At 43.2% G+C, this 24456-nt stretch overlaps 1 protein-coding gene across 2 annotated transcripts; it reads right to left on the minus strand.

Moving 5' to 3' along the window:
• Positions 1-10399: 10399 nt before the first annotated feature.
• Positions 10400-23810, minus strand: TRAM1 (translocation associated membrane protein 1). 2 transcript variants are annotated; one of them, XM_081205182.1, is made up of 11 exons: positions 23520-23810; positions 20920-20983; positions 19934-20055; positions 19658-19774; positions 19442-19500; positions 19039-19123; positions 17086-17156; positions 16193-16297; positions 15096-15239; positions 13128-13285; positions 10400-10989 (listed from the first exon to the last, which is right to left on the minus strand). In XM_081205182.1, the coding sequence occupies exons 1-11, from the start codon at positions 23640-23642 to the stop codon at positions 10916-10918; spliced, it is 1122 nt and encodes a 373-aa protein (XP_081061308.1). In that variant the 5' UTR covers positions 23643-23810; the 3' UTR covers positions 10400-10915. The 2 variants fall into 2 exon arrangements, with proteins under 2 accessions (XP_081061308.1, XP_081061309.1); XM_081205183.1 differs by lacking the exon at positions 23520-23810 and adding an exon at positions 21989-22060.
• Positions 23811-24456: the final 646 nt, after the last annotated feature.

Below are 24456 nucleotides of genomic sequence, written 5' to 3' on the forward strand. Positions count from 1 at the left end.
TTATTTTATTCAAGCTCACAACAGCCTTGCAAGGTAGTAACTTCTCCAAGGCCACCCTGGGAAAACCAGAGCAGATGCAAGTCTGCCAATTGCTTGACCACAGTTAAGCAAGCAAGAGTGGACCATAAAATCAAGCTGTCCCCCCTTCCATTCCTTCTGGAACAAAGTAAGAGTGAACTGTAATTATTGGCAGCAGGTTAGGACTAATCAGAGTTGCTGCTTATTCCAGAATCTGAAACCAATTCAAGCCATCTCAGCAGTGGTTTGATCAACTGTGATCAAATAAGAATGAGGTATGTGTATTCTCATCATGCTTAAATGTCACCAGGCCCTGTTCAGATAAAGCCTGGGTTATTATCTGTTTATTAACAAGAGTGCTTAATCTTGTGTTGGATTGATTTCTTTCCACCAAAATGACAGGTTAATATCGAGCATTTGGGACTAGAGATTCAGAAAGACATGTTAAAATAGTAAACCAGCAACTCAACAGGGACACATTTTTGTGTTTCAGAAAAGATAGACGGACAGAGCATAAAGTGAAAGGACACTGCCTGGAGAAAGAAAATAAATAGTTTCCTCACAACCCTAATTGTCTGAGGGAATAACTTTGTTTGAAAGCTGCGAACAACATTTTTTATTTGTTCAGGCTGACTTTAAGTACGTTATGTGCAATACTGTCAAATATGAGATCTGTTGCACCACTGAGGACAGAATTTTCACAAGCGCTCAAGGACAAAGCCCTGGCTTTGAAAACATTTGTTCATAAACAGCTGCAGCTCAAGGTAGAACACATGATTTGTATGCAGAAGGTCCCATGGTCAATTGTTGGCATTGGGGTCGTCTCACCCAAGAGGCAAGGTGAGGCTTCTGCCTCAGGTGGCAGGATCCACAGGGGCAGCAGATCCAATGTAGATATTTATACCCCCTTTCTTGGTGTAGAATAGATCTTCAGTCATCATCACTTCTTCCCAGCGGGAGAGGGGAGGCCATTTTGCCTCAGGTGTCTTGGGCTGGCCCTGTCTGACATCACCAGGTAGGGCTTTAAAAAGGCTGTAAAAAGGCCCCTATCTGAAATCCTAATCTATGGTAGACATTATTGAGCTAGATGGACCAATGGTCTGACTTGGTATAAGGTAGCTTCCTATATTCCTACAGCTATAACATCCAAGTGGTGACCATTTTAGGTGTGCCCAATTGTTCACCAACACATGGATTCCTTTTGGACCCTGAAGAGGGCAGAACGGGGGCATAATGGGGCCAGGCTGGGCTCCCAATACATTTCTGAGCACAATTCAAAGTGTTGGTGCTGACCTTTAAAGTCCTAAACGGTCAAGGTCAAGTATACCTGAAGGAGTGTCTCCACCCCCATCGTTCTACCCGAACACTGAGGTCCAGCGCTGAGGGCCTTCTGGCAGTTCCCTCACTGTGAGAAGCCAAGTTACAGGGAACCAGGCAGAGGGCCTTCTCAGTAGTGGCGTCCTCCCTGTGGAACACCCTCCCACCAGATGTCAAGGTAAAGGTAAAGGTACCCCTGCCCGTACGGGCCAGTTGTGACCGACTCTAGGGTTGTGCGCTCATCTCAGTCAAGAGGCCGGGAGCCGGCGCTGTCTGAAGACACTTCTGGGTCACGTGGCCAGCGTGACGAAGCTGCACTGGTGAGCCAGCACCCATGCTGCACACGGAAACACCGTTTACCTTCCCGCTATAAAGCGGTACCTATTTATCTACTTGCACTTTGGGGTGCTTTCGAACTGCTAGGTGGCCAGGAGCTGGGACCGAACGACGGGAGCTCACCCCGCCGCGGGGATTTGAACCGCCGACCTTACGATCAGCAAGTCCTAGGCACTGAGGTTTTACCCACAGCGCCACCACACCAGATGTCAAAGAGAACAACAACTACCAGACTTTTAGAAGACATCCGAAGGCAGCCCTGTTTAGGGAAGCTTTTAATGTTTGATGTATTACGATATTTTAATATTTTTTTGGAAGCTGCCCAGAGTGGCTGGGGAAGCCCAGCCAGATGGGCGGGGTATAAGTAATGAATTATTATTATTATTATTATTATTATTATTATTATTATTATTATTATTATTATTATTAACAGGGTGGGGTGCACTTATGCCTGCTCCACCGATGCGTGCAGGAGCCAGGAACCTAACCCCCACATGAAATGGTCCTCACCTGCCCTTTTTTATTGTAATAATTACAGCACTAAATTATATCAAGATTTTACTCCCAAGTGATTTATAAAAATTTGAAGTTGGGGGAACCTTAGGAAATACTGAGTACTGGCTATGTTATGTGGCTTAAGGAGAAAGAGACAACCCCCGGAATAAAGATCAATTAGGAGGTAAAAGCTAACACTGGTTTTCAGTGCAGGTGGTGAGCAACACTATAAATATTTTACAATAACCTTATTGCAAGCATATCAGGTAACTACTGGAAAGGCATACTGTACTCCACATATGCAGTCTCCACAGTACAAACTATACACGTACAAATAACGGGGGGGGGGGGGCTAAATTGATGAGAGGATCATTTTCAATCAAAAGAATTACTATTGATCTGAGATTGATCTGTGATTTGTAGGAGGGCATTATTCAAACAAAAGCTCCTCAAACATTCTAGGAGGTGTAACATGACCAACGTAGGTTCAGTGAGCTTAGTTCTCTTCCCATTAAAAATTTTCAGTCAGCCAAGAATGCGCAGCATCTATGAGGACTAGTGTGGATTTTTCACAGCATCTGCTTGGCCAATCTTTAATCATTTCCTACAGAAAGTCCTTTGCTGCCAGCTAGTAGAATGTACTACTAGCTGGCAGCAAGGTTGGTGGTTCGAATCCCCGTGACGGGGTGAGCTCCCGTTGCTCAGTCCCTGCTCCTGCCAACCTAGCAGTTCGAAAGCATGTCAGAGTGCAAGTAGATAAATAGGTATCGCTCTGGCGAGAAGGTAAACGGCGTTTCCGTGTGCTGCTCTGGTTTGCCAGAAGCGGCTTAGTCATGCTGGCCACATGACCCGGAAGCTGTACGCCTGCTCCCTCGGCCAATAAAGCGAGATGAGCACCACAACCCCAGAGTCTGCCACAACTGGAACTAATGGTCAGGGGTCCCTTTACCTTTACCTTAGTAGAATGTAAGGAAAGTGCGTATGTTAGGTTGGCCTTTGGGAACTCATCATCCTGCTAATTTCAGCTTAATTTTACTTTGTTAAACATTTAATAGAGCAAAATTGCCCAAGAAAATACACAAAGTAGTATTAATTACAAACCTATTAAAATAAAATAATAACTTTTATATTTATGTCTAAATTTTTTAAGAAAGCAAAACAGGTTGACAAATCTCCAACAGGGCCCATTTCTCTTCCTTGTTCTTATAGGAGCACTTAGCAATTTATTCATATATTTGAAATATATTTGTCAACCAGGCATTCTAAATGGATGTGTATGGCTTCTGCACTCTGTAGTTTTATAAATATTTTTACTGCCATATGGTTTATCTTTTAATTTTTTTAAATAAATGTTACTTAGGTTTTTAAAAAAATAATTAGTATTTGTCTCAAGCATTCGGATAAGTGGCATAAAATTTTTCAAGCAAGTTATCACAAAATAGTCATTGATCCTTATCGGTTTGATATAAGGTTAGTTGAGCTACTCAAGGAGAATATTTCCTAATAGGAATGCTAACTAGGCTAAATTGGTATGGCATCTGAGTGCAATGTAAATTAAGCCGAGCTCAGCAAGCTGAAGATAGTCACATTTTTTAAAGTGTGAATTTGAATGCCCAAGGGGGCTTTTGCTGAACTCTTAGATTTCAGAGGCAGTTTGAACTCTTAGATTTCAGTGTCAGCTGCATAATTGCTTCAATTACTTACTTAGTAGCTGGAGGAACAAGAATGCTGCTGTAACACTTTTAAAGAAAATCTAACGTTTGCATGGAAATGGGAGACTGAAAATACAACTCCATTTGCTGACATGATAACACTGGTTTGTTTCTCTCATTATTGCTTATCAGTATAAGGGCCAAAATTTTGTCAGGCCTTCTGATACTGAACTTTCAGTGTGTGGAAGTCAAGGGGAAGGAACGTTTTAAGTATCTTTCCTGTGACGCAATGGGTCAGTGTGTTAACCAAAGGTTGGTGGTTCGAGCCCACACAGAACTGCAGAAGGGTTCGACTATATCACCCTCATTAATCTGGTCTGTGACCGTTTAATAAAATTTGATTTGATATATCACCCTCAGGGTTCCTTCCAACCCTACAGTTCTATGATTCTATGACTGAAATGTCCAGCCATCTTTAACGTACCCTTTTCCACCCTGTATACTAAGAGAAATCTCACTGCTCCATGTACCAGTCTTTAAATAGCCAAAACGGCACCACCCAGATGAACGTCAACATGCTTGAGTGAATGTTCAGGTCTGCAGAATTGCTGCACACCTCTCTCTCTCTCTCTCTCCTATTTTAAATATAAATTTTTATTAGGTTTTTTTAACATATCATTTTCAACAGTAATTAAACATACTTTTACATCTTATTCAAATTTTTGACTTCCATCAATCCTGTCTGAAAATTTTCCAATCTAATCTCTCAGTATGCATTTCTTATCTTCCCTATTACATTTCAAACTCATAACCAATATCTCTATCTTTTTCTACTTTGTAACACTTCGTATATTTCTTCTTACAAAACTTCTTGTAGTCCTACTAGTGTAATTTGTTGATTACAGTTGCTCTTCAAATAATTCATATACTTCTTCCAATCTTCTGTAAATCTCTGGTCCCGCAGGTTTCGAATCCTTCCTGTCATTTTATCCAATTCTGCATAGTCCATTAATTTCGTCTGCCATTCTTCTTTCGTCGGAATTTCTTCTTGTTTCCATTTCTGGGCTAACAACACTCTTGCCACAGTTGTTGCATATAAAAACAATTTAACATCTTGCCTATTAATGTCCTGACCTATAATACCAAGTAAAAATGCTTCTGTTTTTTAAAAAAAGTATATTTCAACATCTTTTTCATCTCATTATATATCATTTCCCAGAAGTTCTTTACTTTTTTACATTCCCACTGCATATGATAAAATGTTTCTTCTTTTTCTTTACATTTCCGAATTGCTGCACATCTCAAGGAAAATAACTCTATGGAGGCAAACAGCCCAAGCATGTTCAGGAGACATGGAATACTGACTGTGGGAAGAAAAACAAAAAACTGGATGGGGAATCAAATGAAGTGCCTGTGTTTTGAACCCCTGGCCTACCTGGTAGCAAGTCAGTATGTCAAGTTCAAAGTCTGGGGGTCAAGCCACACAATCAAAGTTCAGAGTCCAAGAAACGCAGTCCAGGGTCAATCCAATTAGCCAAGTCTGAAGTCTAGCGGTCAGAATACAGTCCAGAGTCAAACCTGAAGCACAGTCCCATAGAGGTCCAGGAGCATTCAAGCCAAGGCCCATCTTGTGGAGGATGGGGGCAATAAAAAAAAAATCAATCCTCCTGTCCAATTGGAAATATTCCCTCACTCATGTAGTTTAGGATATTCCACCATTCTTCAGCAGAGTTTTCTTCTCTTTCAGCAAAGTAAGCTGCTCACGTATATGTCAAACAAAGCTTTAATAACAAAGAAGATCATAACATAATAACATGCCGTCTGAGAGAAACTATAACAACTTGAGGCAAGAAAGAGGCAAAAAGCAAGAATGACAGTTGGTATCTAACTGAACTTAACTGAACACCCAAAGGAAGGGGCCGATTCCGGAGCACAACACAAAAGCTCCACCCACCAGATGTCAGACATTCTACTATTCAAATTAGGCCTAGTGTTTTCCTACCACCATTAACATGGGTAGTTCAGCAGACACAGCACCTCAGCTCTGCTTCCCTTTTGTACTTTGCATGTTGATTGCAACATCTGGGCTTGATGAGGCAGATGACCCCCCACATGTTCTAAGTCTACTGAGGAATCACACACCTCCTCCCAGAGCTAGCAAGCCCCACCTGGCCAGCTGGGCTGTGGGCCCTTGCCTGCCTCAGCCTCTTAAAGCACCCCTCCCACTGCCCCCTACAACTCAGAGCCTGCCATGTTTGTGGGGACAGGGCCCCCTCTAGCTCCGGTGATGAGTTCAGCTGCTCTGGGTCCCATGTATTGACCTCCATCTCCTCACCATCCTTGGTCACCCTGTGAGTACTTCCTTCACCATCCCTCGCATGCCCCAGTGTGTCCCAGCCCCAGCTACACCCCTCACTGGGATCCTCTTCCTCCTTCCTGTCCTGCCAGTTCACGACAGCCCTGATGCTGATATTGTTTACTGTGCATTTAAAAATATGTAACTGATTTTTACTTTTAAGCTGCCTTGGTAGGATTCGTAACCTGAAATGTGGAATGTAAATAATTGTAGTAAATCTGATATGTAATTTGGAAAAAAAACCAAGGCTATTGGTTTGTTTCGCATCATCTACAGCATAGCCATTTCTGCTTTGCGTGTGTAAGAGATGAGCTGTGCAGTACATTTCCACATAAGAGTAGCCAGAAGCACCATATTTTTTTGCTCTATAAGACGCACTTTTCCCCTCCTAAAAAGTAAGGGGAAATGTGTGTGCATCTTATGGAGCGAATGCAGGTGGGAGGCTCTGCTCAGCGCTCCCTTTAAAGAGCCCCGTGGAGCATGTGTGCGGCTCTTGGCTACTGGGATAGCCTCTTGCTGTTCTGGCTTCTGGGATTCAGAATATTTTTTTTCTTGTTTTCCTCCTCCAAAAACTAGGTTGTCTTATGGTCTGGTGCATCTTATAGAGCAAAAAATACAGTAAGTTCTACAGACATTCTGAGACATTCAGACAAGATCACAGATCCTCCTCCCCTCTCAATTTCTGCTGAGATGCTATGTTTCTCTGTTCCTTCCCCTTCCAAGAAAAATTACCGGCTAAGCAGAGAGGGGCTGTAGGACAGAGAAAGGTGGCCAGTGGCTCTTAGCTATTGTGTAATTGCCCACAGGATATCCCAGTCATCTCCAGGGGAAGTTTCAGCATTCTCAAGAGTGAGAGCTTGCTTACATGTGACTCCTTGTCAACTGGCGGATATAACATGTCACCAAGTGTTGAAGCCCTTATTGAATGCTCAAATGTACATTCCAAAAGATGTCCTTTCCCCACATCACACTCCCAGCATATGCCACTGCTCATTTGTAGCCAAGGCTGTGCCAAAGCAATCACAACACAAAGGGATAAAGGGGTGAATTTGCCCAAGGGAAGGATCAAAACTCTGTTTTGGCACTTTCTGAAGCCTGCAATCAGATCAGGCTCTCTCTGCATTGCTTGCTACAAAAAGAGTTTCCCTGAAGACATGAGCCATTCAAGGACACTGCTGGAGTCTGCAGCTCTTCACCCATCATTCAGAGAAATGGAAGTGACAGTTGTTGATGTTAATACCAGTTCCACTCCCTTGGCAAACAAGCACCTGCCATCCAGTTGTGCAACACGTTATCAGAGCCGACTTATAACACAAAACTGATTTAAAACTCGCTTCTCCTTTGACACATTTTCTTGCCTTAAAGATGGAAACTTGCCAGGTTCTGCCAAATACATGAAGGCAGAAACTGAAAGAAGGCATGCTCTTTAAGTGTTTATTATATATTTATATTTCCAAAGCAGCAATAGCATACCCAATCCATCTTGCAATAGCAATAACTTATTCCCAATCCATCTTGAAAATCTCTTCCAGAAGCTTCATCTGCTATGATCTCCATTTTGTAATATTACACCTTTTTTTGAAACTTGTGATGGATGGACCTTGGGTCAGCCTCCTGGGGATCCAGAAACCAATCAGGGCTAGGTAGAGTGTTATCCAACCAGGAGAGAGTGGGTAGTTAGATTCTGAATTAAACTGTTAGTTAAATAGGCTTAGCTACAGCCTGGATAAGGCTTAACTGTCAGATAGGGCTCAGATTACAGCCTGGAAAGGTCTTGGTTAGTGGTTACCTAGGCAGGGAAACCCAGTTTCTCTCTCAGAGGGGAAGATCCTTGAAGAGTGAGCATTTTAAGTGTAGAGAGTTTTGACTGAAACAGTGTTGTGCCTCATCAGAGTAGCCATTAAGCCATAGCCTGCATTGTGTTTAAATACAATTTTTTTGTATTTTTTTGTTTACAAAGTGCCTCATCATTACTTTACTTTTCTGATTGAGGGATAAGTGGTCACAGATTTTCCTTCATATTATTAGAAATCCTTGCTACTGGATATGAGGAAACATTACCACATACAGATAATACCAGACCTCTCAAGTGTTACTGATAGGGAGAACCTAAATTTTAAAGCACCCAAATCTTGTCATGTTACCTCACTCCCATCTTTATTGAGGGAGGTTGCCAGAGAAACATTTTCCCAGGTGTGAAGATTTGAATCTTTACAATGCTCCACTTTAGGCAGAAAAGGAAATCTTAAAGCAATTAAGATTTAAGCTTCCAGGCAACAAAAATTAGTAAAGCAATCAAATTACTCCAGGTAAGGAAATATTCAGCAAAGACTACTAATTCCAATTGTAATGAAGTGCTATCTTAGGCGCACCCTGGTCGCAAGGGAAACAGACCTGGTACGTATGTGGGATGGGTCTTGGATGGGCAAGATGAGGAGCCAAATGCATGGGACTCACATCTTGTGTGCGTAAGATGCTTGCTTTTATATTGTTTTAAGGTTGTATTTTTCTTTTAATGGATAGCGTGTTTACTTTGTACATAGTGGACATCATTTATGAGAATTTAAAAATATTAAATAGCTTAGAAAGAGTTTTAAATAAATAGACCTATGATCTGTAGCAAGGGACAAAGCAGTAAAACCACAGAAGAGCATGCAAGAGTCAACAGCACTGTTTGGAATATTTAGCATTTTGACTGCTGATGGTTTTTCCTGTAGAGCCCAGTACACTCTGTATTGGGAGATTTCTTGGATACTCTTTCAGTTGCATGTGGCTTGCTAGATGACTTGACCCTTATTATCAACACAGCTTTAAAGACCTGAGTGTTTTTCTAAGTAAAACTGAAAGACAGCTGTGGTGAGAGGACAGGACTTGTTCCTTAACCAAAGAGCAACGCTGGAAGCTACTCTAATGATGCACTCCTAGCCAACTTCCAATGGTAGGGTCACTCCCAGGACCCTATGTCTAGCCTATCCTACAATTCTATCTCCTCCAATTGTAACCAGGATACTGCTGTTGTTCTCTTTCTTACTACGTACTCAAACACCTCTGCTCAAACAGTGATCTTCCAGGGTGGCAGCTGTTCCTCCGGTTTGACCACTGTGTCTTCAAAGTTACATCAGGTCACTGAATTAAGGAAAACTCTGAAATAGCCACTACAATGCGCCTTTCTGAAGAGTCAATACTGGCTCTTTTGAGCACCATGCTAGCTACCACTTGCCCTATTCCATACTTCGTCTTATAACCGGTCCAAAATGCAGTGACCAGGCTCCACTTAATATCATCCTTGTTTTAAAATAGTTGAACTGGCTGTCAAGTTGTTTCCAAGCCCAATTCAAGGTGCTTACTTACACTGATGCTTAGGGCTTTAAACAACTTAGGCCCTGTCACAATATATTGTCTTCATTTTTATAAATCCTCTTGGGCATTCTTTTAGTTCCATCACTAAGAATTGGGGGGGATGGGAGGAGGAAATGGAAGCCTGGGAAAGGGTTGTCTCCATGTCAGCCCGAAATTGTGGAATTCTCTCCCTACAGAGGTGCATCTAGCTCCATTGTTAGTCAGCTTCTGACGTATACCAATGATGCATATATTTACCTGGACCTTTAACAGTTTAGCCATTTCCTGCCTTCAGACATTCCACCCAAAGATCTGAGGCTGCAGCTGGTGGAGATGGGAGACCAGTGTGACTGGGGCTAGTAGTGTGTGATGCTCGCTCCTGTCTCAACATGCTTTCAAGGGCACACTTGAATATGGCTTGGCAGAATGAGATCCGATGCCCTGGTTGGTGTGTAGGCACCAGGAAAAGGGTGTTGTAGCTGCTTTGCTGGTGTGTTTGGCTTAGTGCATTGTCCACATCCAGTCCTGTGGTTTAGCTTCTCCCTGACAAACCACAAGCCATAAAACAAACTTGTGGTTAGTCAGGAAAGAGATAAACCATGAGTCTGGATTTGGATGAGACAAGAAACCAAACTATGACTTAGCTCACCATGGCACAGCAGAAAAACCACCAGGGAAGAGGAGCAAAGCAGCTGTGGTATCTTCACAGGAAGCCTTCAAATTCAGGAATTTGTGAATGTAAACCAGGAGGATGCCACATGAGCTGTTCAGCAGCAATCAATAATGTACTCGCAGTGTTTTGTCACTGGCTATCCAGACATGCTGATGGAAGTTCTGATGGCAACAAAACTCACAGTATACTTGACAATATACATACACAGCAACATTTCAATCAGTCCAACTGTGTTTTAATAAGGGAATTTCTTGAATCATGGTAGAGATTGTCTACAAAGTAACAAGGATTATTTTGGTAGTTTACAAATTCTGTTCAGAACTGTAAAATCAAAATATACACCTAAGTGTTAAGAGAATATCTAAAAAAAAAAAAGGCATTACTATTTTATTTAAATGTTCAATTTCTCCTTAAACAGGAATTTCATATTGTCTTTTTTGGAATGGACTAGATTCATCACTGTAAAGCTGGAAGGAATGGCAGATTGTATCACTGATTTTGGCAAGTGGATTCCAATTAACACTCACAACATTTTCAAAGATACTAAAAAAATAATGTGGCCCCCTTTTTCAGTTTAAAAAGCTGCACAAACGTTATGGTAGCAATAACAAAAAAGTATTAATTTTATTTTATTTGTTAACCATAGGAACTCGGGTGCTGAAGGACTTTCCAAAGTAAAAAGCAGTTCTCTTTGGGGATATTAGTAAATTAACTTAATAAAGTTCTGTTTTAAGAGGATTTTTCTTTCCTGCTGCGAGGCGAGTCTGCTCCATTTGAGGTTAATGTTCCATTTATTCCATTTTCTAAAAATAAGACAATATACATTGTTAAGCTCTTTTCTAGGTACCATATCTAGAAAGCATTTAAATATATATTATTCATTTAGTAGAAAGCCGAACTTAAAACAATACAAGACTAGCCCTGCTGAATCAGACCAAAGGTCGATTTTGTATAGCATCCCATATCCCACAGCAGCTTTAGAAGAAATGGTAAAATTATGTCCAAACAACTTTATATTACAACCAGATTTTCAAAAATAACATTCACCATACAAGTTAGGTGTGGGGAACCTTTGACTCACCATATATTTTTGGACTACACATCCCATCATCCCTAGTCATTGGTATTGCTTGTTGGGGCTGATGGGACTTGACAGTCCAGCAACATCTGGTAGGCCAAAGTTTCCTCACACCCGATATAAAGGTAAAGGTAAAGGTACAGGTACCCCTGACCATGAGGTCCAGTTGTGGCTGAATCTGGGGTTGCGGCGCTCGTCTTGCTTTACTGGCCGAGGGAGCCTGCATACAGCTTTTGGGTCATGTGGCCAGCATGATTAAGCATGACTCTGGCGAACCAGAGCAGCGCACGGAAACACTGTTTACCTTCCCGCTGGAGCGGTACCTATTTATCTACTTGCACTTTGACGTGCTTTTGAACTGCTAGGTTGGCAGGAGCAGGGACCGAGCAACGGGAGTTCACCCCATCGCAGGGATTCCAACCGCTGACCTTCTGATCGGCAAGTCCTAGGCTCTGTGGTTTAACCCACAGCGCCACCCGCGTCCCCACACCCGATACAGATATATGTTAATAGTGCCCAGAGTGGCTTAGGACAAATAGCTACAATAGTATTCTATGCTTGGCAGAAAGGCCACACTATCTGAAAAACACCATTGAGGGCTGCCGCCAAGAATTAGAGCATTGGCCTAGAAGTGGGTAGACTTGGAGAAGTGTTTCCCAAACTTGAGTGTCCAGTTGTTTTCGGACTACAATTCCCACCACCCCTGACCACTGGGTCCTGCTAGCTAGGGATGATGGGAGTTGTAGTTCAAAACAACTGGAGACCCAAGTTTGGGAAGCACTGAATTAGAGGCTCCTCAGTCTGTCATGAAGCTTGCTGGGTGATCTTGGGCCTGTCACCAACTCTCACCATATCCTACTTCGCAATTGTGAAGAGGAAATATAAACACAATAAAAAATCTAGATTTTCAAATAGGTAAAGCCCTGTAATTTATGTCATTTACAGAAGATCCAGCAGGCAATGAATGCCTAGGGGGGCACTTGGTTACCACTTTCCTGCTCTTCTTAACTTTCCATCCCAGGTCAGCTTACAATGCAATTAAAAACCCCAAACAGTAAGATGCACCAGTAACAAAAATATACATAATAAATTTAAGAGTCAACGAGTGAAACTAGGTAATTACTCCGTATGTCTAATCTTCAGCACTTTCATGACTGCATGCAACCCAAGAATCTAAAAATAATATAAAAAAGAATTGGGGCTTGAGCAGTGGAGTGCTACTGAACGAGTGCCAACCATTCTGTGATCCACCCCTGAGATCTTACGACGAAGGGCAGGAATCCAGTAAATAAATAACTTAGCCAGAATTCTGACATTAGAAACTTCCTGCTTTACTTGCAGAGACCTCTCATCCTTTATGCGCCGCTAAAAGATGCAGTAAATTAAGATCACCACTAAAGCTTGTGGACTGTCTACACTCTGCAATTGTGATCACTAACCCAGGGCAAGAAGATAAATGAAAAGAGACAAGAGCTCCTTCCAGAGACAGAATACTGTGAAAGATGCTATGTGTGACACACCCGCACCATACATTTAAAGCATTCTTCCACCCACTTTTCACAGTCATGGCTTCCCCCAAGGAACCAGGGGAGCCACAGTTTTGCAAAGGGTGCTGAGACTTGTTAGGAGAACACTAACAAATGAAAGTTCCCAGGATTCTTTGTGGGAAGCTAATTTTATCTCCCAATGAATCTGTCTCACCAATACTTGGTTATGTGAGAAATTAGTACCACTGCCCCTGAATTCAGGGAACGCAGTATTGGCTTAAGCGTCACTGGTAACAAGGTTCCTCAGTGTCTTGTGGAACTTGTTTCATTTCCCCCTCCACCAAAACTGTACAGGGTAAAGGACTGAAATACAAACCTCTTTCTTTTTTAGAAGGCTTGCTTTTAGCTGTTGCAAACTTCTTTTTCACTGGTTGGGGAGGTGAAGAATGTTCTCTCCACCTTCTCAGCTGGAAATTGATGAACTTCCACATCATAAAGGCCTGTGTGAAACAGATAGATGCCAGTACGCTGATTCTACAAAGAGAAGACAGATTACTGTACTAGGATTCCTGAAGATCCGGAAATGAGAAGCATCAGGAAAACTGTTCCCACTGGGCAGGATGTTTCTTGGCCATTTATCAAGCCTTTTATTTCCTTGTTATCTAGGAAAGTACATAAAAAGCCCAGAGAGATTAGGTTTAATGGAAGCATAGCAAAGCTTCAGGAATTTAACAAGGTAATAACACAATAGGAATGCATAGACTGAAAAGCATGTTCTGAAATTGGCAAATTCTGTCGTTCCCATGCAATAACTAAACTACACTTGGCTGGGAGTCCTGGAAGACCTGCTCCCTGCCTTGAAGGCCTTTTCCCACTTGGCCTGGGAAGGCAAGGCCCTGACTGACTCCAGCTACAAAAGCTGAGGCTGCTGAACAGACTCTTGGTCTCGGGTTTTGTCTGTGGGGTTTGTCTGCATGGTTTGAACTGTGGAAAGGCAACATACAAATAAAATGTATGTATTATGACAAAGATGATAACATCCAATTCTCTAACCAGGAGGGCGACACTTTTTGTACTTGGATCTAGATGAAGATATTTCACACTTAGTTATCAGTGACATACACTATGTGGCTAGATAAACAGCAGCCCATGATCTGCAGCTCACTGAAACAACATCCTTCCAGGAACTATAAATATAGTCACGGTACTATGTAACTAGAAGCTGAAATTCATACTGAAACTGAGCCAAAATTCTTTGTGGAATGGTTTCGACACTTTCTGGGGTCATCACAGATAGACCCTAAACATCTACCCTCAATGTGAAGGAGTGGGACCAACATCATCAGGTGGTCAACATGCTCAAGTGTTTAAATTTAAGGATTTATGCTTGAACTACAAAAAGAAACGTTTCCTGAAAAGACAGGCAGTGCACACCACACATTTTTAACAGCATGTTTTACATCACATTTTATTCTGCAAAACATGTACACAAGGAAAGTTCTTATTTACTATTTTTATAGTTCTACATCTCAGCTAATTACCTAAATTCACCCTTAACGTACCCTAATCCTGCATAGAGCGAGGTAATTTTAATCTGTTTTACTGTTTTAACTTTTGTATGTTTTAAAAGTATGGTTGTGAATTTTTCATGATTTTAATGTTTTATCTTTTTGTAAACCACTTTGAGGTTTTTTTAATAATAAAGCTTAACTATTATAATAATAACAACTATACTATAAAGTTCATGAAATAAATTAAAAATAACTTTTTGACAGGAGCCAAATATGACCCTCCAGACCTCTGTACCCTGTCTTTGGGATACCCCTCCACCCCTCACCAACAACATTGCCCTGTGTCCTCTTCATTTTTGCCTGGCTGGCATGTGTCCCTAAACCACGAAAACAATTCTTGCTTGCCTTGACAGAGGGTGAGAGATGGGGCAGATGCGATGTAGAACACACAAATTAAGAGCCTCAGCCATGGCTCCACCCACTTGTGGCTCTAGTCCCACCCACTTTTTGTCTTTCGCCCTGCCCACCAATGGAATGCAGCTTCTGGAAGGCTTCCCATCCCGCCTTCCCCTGGTTTATGCAAATGCTGATTAACTGGGAATTGTACAAGTTCTAGGTAAAGCCAGTTCATCCAAAAGCAGACTACTCAAACAAGTCTCATTGACATGAACCTATGACTTTAAAGCACCACAGAAGAAGCCTGCCAGCTGTTCATCTGATGCAGCCTCTTCTTTCAGACAGAAGCCCACCAGATGCTTTTAGGAAAGTGCTCCCCAAACAACTCATGAAGTTTCACCGCCTCTAACTATGAAGCTGTGCCTGTCGTCTCATACCTGATGGGCAGCACATTGAAGTTTCCGGTACTAAAATCCAATGTTTGATCCTCTGCTCTGGCAAGGCCAAATCCAACAGTAAGGACGGAAAGAATCAGGGTCAGAAGTCTTCCCAAAACAAAAAGGACGGCCCAGATTGAAAACCTAGAGGGAAGAGACCAGCTGTGAACATATTATTACTGCCCCTCAGTAGAATTCCATCCATTCATTGTACTACTTACAGCAATTATTTCAGAGGCAGATATGATTAGCATACGTGTTGAATATTAAGGTGTCATGGGCCAAAAGTACTTGACTTCACACATACATTTCAGAACACCGTTAAGCCAGAACACTGTCCCTTCTCACACATCCAGGAAGGCATTCTAGAGGATACAATGTGGTGGGCTCTTCTGTGATACTTCTTCCATCTCTGAGGGCTCAGAAAAATGTGTGAAGCCATCTAAGCTTCAAATAGCTTCTACATTAAGGAATTGTTCAATGTGGATATATAAATCTTCTAAAAACAGGCTGGTCAAGTCCTTTCTTCAAAACTAATGAAGCTATTCCAGGTCGGGGGAGTGTTTGTATGTGCATCTGAATGCACACCAGTCGCAAGAAGTAATTGGTAACTGTTTTGTGCATAGGAATTCTGTGGTTGTACTGAAGGTAATGAAGGCTTTGTAACTGAACAGCAAGTTGTCTTTATGCCAGAGGGGAAAGGAAGGAATATATCTGGCTAAGCTGGACTGATCCTTGAGGGCAGGAGGTGGCAAGATCAAGGCAGTGAGAAGTGCCTGGAACATGGTGTCAGAAGTGAAGAAAATGTAGGAGAAAGAGGTGAGGGGTGCACCTGACCAAGAGATACACAGGTAAGTCAGGCCAAAGTCTGTGTACCTGAAGTAATCAGCCAGATATTTGCTTGCAGACTTCAATTTTTATCTTAAACAGAGAACTTAAAACTATCTCTATTATTATTAGATGTTCTTTTAATGTACAGAAGAACAGGGAGCATTTGCTGAAGCAGCCCAATGTTAACTGTACACATTCAAGCATTAATTTGAAGTTGCATTTCCAGACATATTTTTAAAGGTTGGAAGTTACCGTAAAGTACTTACCCTTTCTGATATTTTTCGTCACTGAAGTAAAACAGCCTGGAGATGTGGAACAGAAACTCCACAAAGTAATGTAGCACAAGAAGAACAAGGCCAAGGTGGGTCAAACTGTAAGAACAAAAATGAAAGGAAAGAAGTTTCTAGTTGGTAGAGGGACGCAATGTCTTTGATTAAACCCACTCATTTGGCATTGCATTAATTAAATTTGGCACAGGAATTCAGGGCTCAGTGACAGTTTCCTATGTCCGCTTTCAAACAGGCCCAGGAATATACACACATGTTTTACAGCAGTATAGATCCCTCAGTGATGCAGATCATCAGAATGAAAATCTGATGCATGCCTTTTGGTTCCCTAGCCATCCAAGGCACAGTTCATAGGTGTGAAGGATAGGTTTGCTCAGTTGTGGTGCCAGTTACAGAACACCTTCCTGATGGAAGCCCGCCCAGCTCTGCCTTTATCACCCTTCTGCCAAACAACGAGAACATAACTCTGTCCTAGAACAGTTAAGGGCAGGTGTCCTTGATGGCAACTGTTCCGAATTCTCCTGGTCTTTGTACTTTGACTGTCTTATTGATTTTAATGTTTTACTGGCAATTTTAAATTGATTATCTGCTGAAGCAGCTCTGGATATATATATATTTTCACACACACAAAAAAAACCCCTTGATGTTTCAAAATTTAAATACAAGCTTTTCTAGGGGACAAGGAAATTTGTAAACACCTAGTGGACTTCTACAGTCATTTTACAGGGTACAGTGTAATGTATGTTGGATTGCAGTATCTGAACACTTGATACTGTGTTTCACTATCAAATTAGTTATTTATTATTGAATTTAACCCCACCCCATCCTCTCTAAGGGGCTCTGTATGGCAGCAAAACAAGTAAGTCACTTACTTTAACAGATAAGCTCCAGCGATATGGAAAAGATAGAGTCCAATGTAAACAAGCTGGCGAGGAATGTCTTCCTATGAAAAAGCCACAGCTTTATCAGTTCTGCAGGGAGTTCTCATAACTTAAATACATTCACCAGTTTCTGGACATTACCCAATCCGGACAACCATTTCTTGTCTTATACTATTCTGTTTCTAATAGCTGATCCTAGAGTTTGTTAGTACCCTGAAATCTTACTCAAATCTTTAAAATAAATGTTCCGCTTGATTTATTTCACAAATGCTTAAAATACATACAAACATGTTTCTATGTGTGCAAAAATAAGAATAAATGTAGAAGATTTGCATGGTAGTAAGATTTCTACAATATGCAATCCTCAGTTCCCCACGTCTAGGTTTCAAATTGCAACAGGCCAGACACTTTGCCACCTAAGAATAATAAATGTACCAGTGCTGCTCCAACTATTCACTGGATGTTGCAACACTACCCTTGGATAAATGGTAAAAACCGCACACTGATATATTGTGGTCATACAAGACCTTATTCACTGTTTGCTAACCTGCCATCTTTCGGAACATAATGACCAAATTACTCTTATTATCATTCAAACCATGAACTGTTCAACCAAGCAGAAAATTAATTTTTGTTAGCAGGAAATGAGAAAGATCTCACTGTATTTGCCCTGGTAGCTGCTAATAAGGCTGATTACAATGCTGAAAGTTGTAAACGTTTATACCATGCAGCTGTTCTGCATCGAGATCATCATAAACCAGAGCTGACAGCCACTGCAATATGCAAAGAGGGGGAAATGACTGCGGTTACTTTAAAAAAGGAAATGAAAGCTTCGTGACTATGCTGGAGGATGGGTGTGTGCTGCTGCTGTTGCCCGTAGAGGCTAAACCTTGGTTCTGTGCTGGGCCTCACCATTTTGGAGCTTAGCAAGGCAGCGACACAGCCTTCAGAGGTTTGCAGTTCAGCAACTAACCGTATTTTTTCATGTATAAGATGCACCCATGTATAAGGCACCCCCTACTTTTGGGGACCCCAAATTTAGAAAATGGGCATATGCACTATCCGTGTATAAGACGCTCCCAGATTTTTAACCTTATTTTAAAAGTAAAAAAGCCTAGTCTTATACATGGAAAAGTATGGTAGGTTTCCCAGGTGCAGTTTAGTGTTCCTAACTAACAAAAGACTCCTAGGCATGTCTATTCACTTGTCCCACTAAGTTCACTGGCACTTAATTCCTAGATAAATGTGTATAGCAGTAAGGAAACTTTGGCTCTCCAGATGCTGCTGAACTCCCATTAGCCCTAGCAAACATGGCCAAAGGTTTTCAACACCTGCTGCATGGGGTTCCAGCCTAATCATTAGAAATACAGGGTGATACATAATGAAGTATGCAGTTTCCATTTGCTATAAATGGAAACTGTATACTTCATTGTGAATCAACCTGTATATCCAGGTAAAAGCAAAGTCCCTTGGAAAAGTAACTCCCAGAAATCTTCCCTACCTCTCAGAAGACCCAAGTACAGTGTGGGAGAATGCTACAAATGTTGACAGTAAGATATACAGAACTAGGCAACAACCTTGCTTAAAGCATTGCCATGAGCAAAGAGTTTGCTTTTAGAAGAATTTACTTTTCTTTCCTACCAGCTAATTAAGTCTTTAAAATATATACAGTGGTACCTTGGGTTACATATGCTTCAGGTTACAGACTCTACTAACCCAGAAATAGTACCTCGGGTTAAGAACTTTACTTCAGGATGAGAACAGAAATTGTGCTCTGGCGGCGCGGCGGCAGCAGGAGGCCCCATTAGCTAAAGTTGGTGCTTCAGATTAAGAACAGTTTCAAGTTAAGTACGGACCTCCAGAACGAATTAAGTTCTTAACCCAAGGTACCACTGTACACATATTTTTAGAGGCTTCTGAACATGAAACTAAAGGTGGACTTACTTTTTTTGTCTTCTGGAAATAGAGTTCTGGAAAAGCATGCAACCAGTATGCCAGTTGGGAGATGTAAAAAAATTTCATTTGGAACCTACAATACAGCATGGAAAAGGTCAAAGATATTGAAATAGCTCTCGAATAAGAACTTGTTTAAATTAGGTGTTACAATGGAGTCATATCTGTTTTCTATAGAGATTAAGAACTAATGGTAGGATGGAAACTACCAGTCACACGTTTATGAAAGAACAACATGCTTGGAATTGACAACAGAAGACCAGGAGAGCAGGCTTTTGTTTGAAGAAAAGAACTTGAAATACCTGCAAGCAAGTTGCTGGTTGATTTAACACCCTGGGACAAGTTAAAGAAACTATATGACACATGCCCCACCCCGCAACTCTGATAAACTCACGGCAATGATGTATGTGGATAGTCCCGCCAGAGTGATGTTGGGTCAGCTACATAATTCTCCTGAAAATAAGAAATAAACATGTCAAATACCCTTTATGGTTAAGACTAAACTAACTACAGGTCTATGGAGAAGTTAGTCCCATTTGAGATCAATGGGGCTCATTCCTACTAAGTGATACAGAATTGCAGCTTGAGTATGTACAAGTGAGATACTCACAGAGACAAGAATGCTTGTTCCCCAAACACAGGAGAAAAGGTAGAACGCACTGAGTTGTCCAGATTCATTGAACTTGCTGTGCTTTGTTTTGGAAAAGTGCATCTTCCTGTTAATTTTCTAAAAGAAAAGGAATCTGTGTTATTGATCTGAGTAACAGCTTTCATATGAAGTTATCTGTCATGCGAAGCCAAATCCAGGACTCACATTGACAACACATCCATACACTCAATCAAATACCACTGTAGCAATACTCAATATTGCCCTGACAATACTTACATCTAACACATATTCTTGAATGATAGCATGTATGATTATTGCAACCAGCATGTAGAAGAAAACCGTAGCCAAATCTTTGATGCCATAGTGATACAATGTGACTGTTTCTGTAGATTGTTTCTCTAAGAGAAGAAAAGACAGCATTAAATATACACTTATTTTACCAACCCGCTCCTAATCTGAAATTGGAACTGAAGAAATTAAAGAGTTATTTCAAGTTTAATGAAGACTGCAAGGGCTAGTTTGTTATTTACTTCTCCACTAACACAGCATTAGTTAATGCAAGTAAATGTCTAAATTACAATATATGCAGTATGCTAAAATGTTGGAACAAATCATGCCTTTATTATTTCAGTCACCAGATTCAAAATCTTATTTATCTTTAAGAGCAGCACAGCAAGGAAAACTTAGTTTCCACCCAGAGCTAAGATCATATTGACAATAGGCAGGGTAAGACAATGCAAAACTGTGGTTTGGTGCTAGAGTAACAGGGGAAGCAGGACCGTTGCATATGTGTGCCCCTTTTTCCTCCGGCATTCATGATTCCCTCCCTGGGTTTGTGGTTTCTGATCCATTGTTTCTGATTCTTGTTTGCAGGGAGTAAGTGTAAACCATGTTGCTGGAGGAAAGACAAACTATGATTTGCTGCAAATCAGGAAGGAAGGGATGAAATAATGATATGTGATGAGTGGGGAAGGGAGGGGAAATTCTACAGCCTTTCAAGACTCATACATGTTGCACCAAGCCATGGCTTGGTGATACATTCAAACTAGCCTATAGGTCACAAAGCAAACATCATTACTGGTGAACTGACATGGAAAAATTGCGCTGATGTTTGTCATTCTTCAGCTGTTCCACTAGTACAGTGTTTGCTAGTGTAGCATGTTTTAGGACTAGCCTATTAGATGATATGGTAATATATTAGCAGTGAGTCAGTATTCCTTTTCTATCTAGGACAAATGCTTAAATATTTTTTAGAGCTTTACCTGTGGCAGGGATGGTAACATTGTACTGAAGTGTAACAAAGACAACAGCTGCTTTTGCTGTAACCTGAAATGAAGCAAAACCCAATTAAATAAAATTATTTCTACAAAGAACACACCAAGGATGAAATTCTAAACATACTAACAGCACAACCCTAACCATGCCTACTCAGAAGCAAGGAAAATAACATTATTATTACAATTATTATTTATTTGTGTAGCTGAAGCCATTACAAAAGAAATGACATCAAACTAGGACAATGGGTCACAGAAGACTGGTTATTTCCACAATTCTTTACTATTTCAACAAATATACCCAGTAACTCAAGATTACCTATAAAACCAACAGATATTTCAGTCCCCTACCCCAATCTTCTTGCCAATACATTCCTATTGTTGGCTGTTATCTATATGCAAGCCTAACTAGGCTTGCCACAGTGGCCCAGATGAGTGGCTACTTATAAGCTTGTGGCTGTCCAAATAACGCAAGCAAATGCACTGCTGAGAACACATAACTGCTCATGCCACTTTTAAAACAGCTGTTCCCAACAAAAATTGCCTCAGGACATCACTTATGGGCAAGCTGGTATAGAAAGAACATAAACTGCTGCAATCTTTAGCTTCAAGAAAGAAAAATGCTAGACACATTACTTTTTACCAATGTACTGCATGGAAAACCAAGGACAACTATTTTAGAATGGCATTTGCATACATGCTTATAAAAGTGCATCTGCTCCTCAGGCTACTTTCCTCCAAAGTGTCATCAGAACTTGGGGCAGCAGCTACTGAAGCAGGTTTTCAACAGAGCCTTAAAGTTACAGCGCTCAAATACTTTACAAAGAAGCACTACCATTTAAAACTGCTCTGGCGCAAGTCACTCAACTGCTTAAGTCTTCCATACCCTCATTAAGCTCTGGGGCTAATAAGCTCAGTTTCATGTTTTATTGCTTTCATATGTTTTTTTTTAAATGATATAGCAGTATATAAATATTTTTATAAGACAGTTATTTAACTATTTCAAGGACATCTTCCCCTTCCCAGGTTCTAATCCAGAGCCATGGCATGCACACACCTTGACACGTGTCGCATCCCCTATCTGGAGGGGCGCCAGGCAACCCCATCTGGCTGCGACCAACGACTGCAAGCGACCGCCACGCTCGGAAGGCGGGCGGTGGGGCTCGCTCTATGTACACGTCACCGTCCAGCTCACCTTCCCTGGAGCCGAGAGGAGGGGAGGAGCCGCTTCCCGCAGCGCCTCATGGGGCTTGTAGTTCTGCCCGTTGCACACAAAGGACTGCGCGCCCTCTCCCCTCCCCTTAGCCCAGGCAACGGGAGCCAAATCTGTCTCTGCGCGCTCCCCGCTTCGCACACCCTGCCAGCACCTCCCGTCTCCAAAAACGTCGAGTCTCCCCGCCCTCCCCATAGTGCTCCAGCTCCGAGTGCCACGTAACCTTGACGAGACCAGGAACTACTCAGCAGGCAGCCAGGCAAGCAAGCAAGCAAGCAAGCGCACAACCCGGTCAGAGAGGCGTGCACGGCGGAGGCTCTTTCGCCACACACTCCGAAAACCCCGTTTACACTGCGGCGGTTGCTCCGCTTCGGAAACCCTGGAGGCAGCAAAAGCGACGGGGGCTGTACCTACTTCCCCTCTCCGACAGCGGGATGCTATGTGCAGGCTTACTCAGGAGTAAGCCCCACTACTGTGCTCCGTGTGGCTTACTCCCTGGTTAGGATGCTCAGCGCTGCAGGTCTGCATTTCGGCAAGACGGAGCTGAAGTGGGTGTGGAGCACACCCGGCTCCCCCAAAGGAGAAACGAGTGTGTATGTGGGGGCGGGGGGGCATGAGAGACAGATGTCAGGCCCAGCAGACTTTGACTGAGGACGGAGGCAGCCACATCTGCCGGGGAAGGGCGGCAGCTCCTGCTCGCAGGATGATGCACCGCTCGGGCTACCTACCAGCTGCTCCTCCGCGCAAACCCACAACAGCAACTGCTGACGCGGACACAACAAGGCGCACCCGCCTGCCTCCCTCGTGCCCCCCCTTGACACAAGGACCTGCTGGCTTCCCACCACCCCACACTCTCCGTCTGCCAAGGCTAACGGCTCGAGGAAGGACCGAAAAGCCTGCCAGATGTTTCCCGGGGCGGGGCGGGTGGGTGGGTGGGTGGAGGAAGCCGCTGCCTTAATCACCCAACTCCGTGTCCTCTCCCCCTCCACCACCCACGCCACGCAGGATCCTTTCTAAGACCCACACAGGTTTGCGGCCAGGGAGGAACTCCAGCTCCCCACGACCATGTTGCTGGCAGCATTTGGACGGCGATGAATGGGTTTGTGGATACACTTAGTATACACGCAATCGCCACACCACTCCCCTCCTCTCTTTACACACACTAGAAGGGAAAGAGGAAGCGGGAGGGACGGCGACGGCAGGGACTAGAAGCTTGTCCCCGTTGGAAACCAGTCTCTTCCCCACGCCGCGCTGGCAGAGGCCGGGGAGAAGCGGACCTCGCTCCCTAACGAGGCGCCTGCTTGACCGTAGGAAGGAGCCAGCTCCCCTCGCCTCCCCCCCATCCCTCCTGGGCGCCCTGGTCCTCCTTCCTCACCTCGAACATGAGCCCCAGCAGGAAGACCATGGCCATGCAGGAGACAATGTCCGCGTGGTTCTGCACGACGAACTCATGGCTGAGCACGGGCGGGTTCTTGCTGCTCTTCTTGCGGATCGCCATGGCGGGCAGAGCGCAGCGCGGCCACCAGCCCTTCCTTCCTTCCTCGGCCCCTGCTCCAGCCGCCGCCGCTGCCGCCGCTAGCCTATAGCCCAGCCCAGCCCCGCTCGCGCTCTCTGCGGCGGGGCCCCGAGGAAGGGGAGGACGCCCAGGCAGCCGCTCCGCCCAACTTCGCCTCCTCCTCCTCGACTCCCTGCCCCTCCCCCCTTCCGAGTCTCCAGCAGCCCAGCATTCGAAACCGCGACTCGTCGCTTCTTATCTCTCCGCCCGCAGAGAAGGCTCCATACCGGCAGGCGTTGGGAACCTCCGAGAGCGCCACCTTCCGCTCCGGAGGCCCCAGATCCGGAACTGAACGTGGATTGGGTTAACGAGAGGGCGAAGCGGGAGGTTGGGCCCCTCCCCGCCCCTTTTAGAAAGGGCGCCCGACCAATCACAGAGGCCGGCTCAGCGTCCTAGAGGTACGAAGGGGGAAAGAGAGAGAAGAAAAGTCTATGGTGAATAAAATCAGGGGTCGCGTGTGAGAAAGGTGAGCATGCGCGTAGTAGTTGCTTGGGTTACCTGTTACTGAAAGAGCACAGGTTGTCTGCAGCAGCCCTCGAGAACTATATGTGTGAGAGAGGACGGACTTTGTGCCCTTTTTAGATCTGGACGTTCTGCTTCTTAAGTACAAATGTGTGGGTTTCTGTATCCCAAATTTCTATATCTCAACTGAATCGGGCAAGGCAGGGTCGTCACTCAGTAAGGGAACACCAGGTTTTGAATGCACAAGGTCCAAGTTCAGTCTCTGGGAAAGTCTCCAGTCTGAAACCCTGTTTCA

This window comes from Podarcis bocagei (genome assembly GCF_964188305.1).
Source record: "Podarcis bocagei genome assembly, chromosome: 8".
NCBI classification, from domain to species: Eukaryota; Metazoa; Chordata; class Lepidosauria; order Squamata; family Lacertidae; genus Podarcis; species Podarcis bocagei.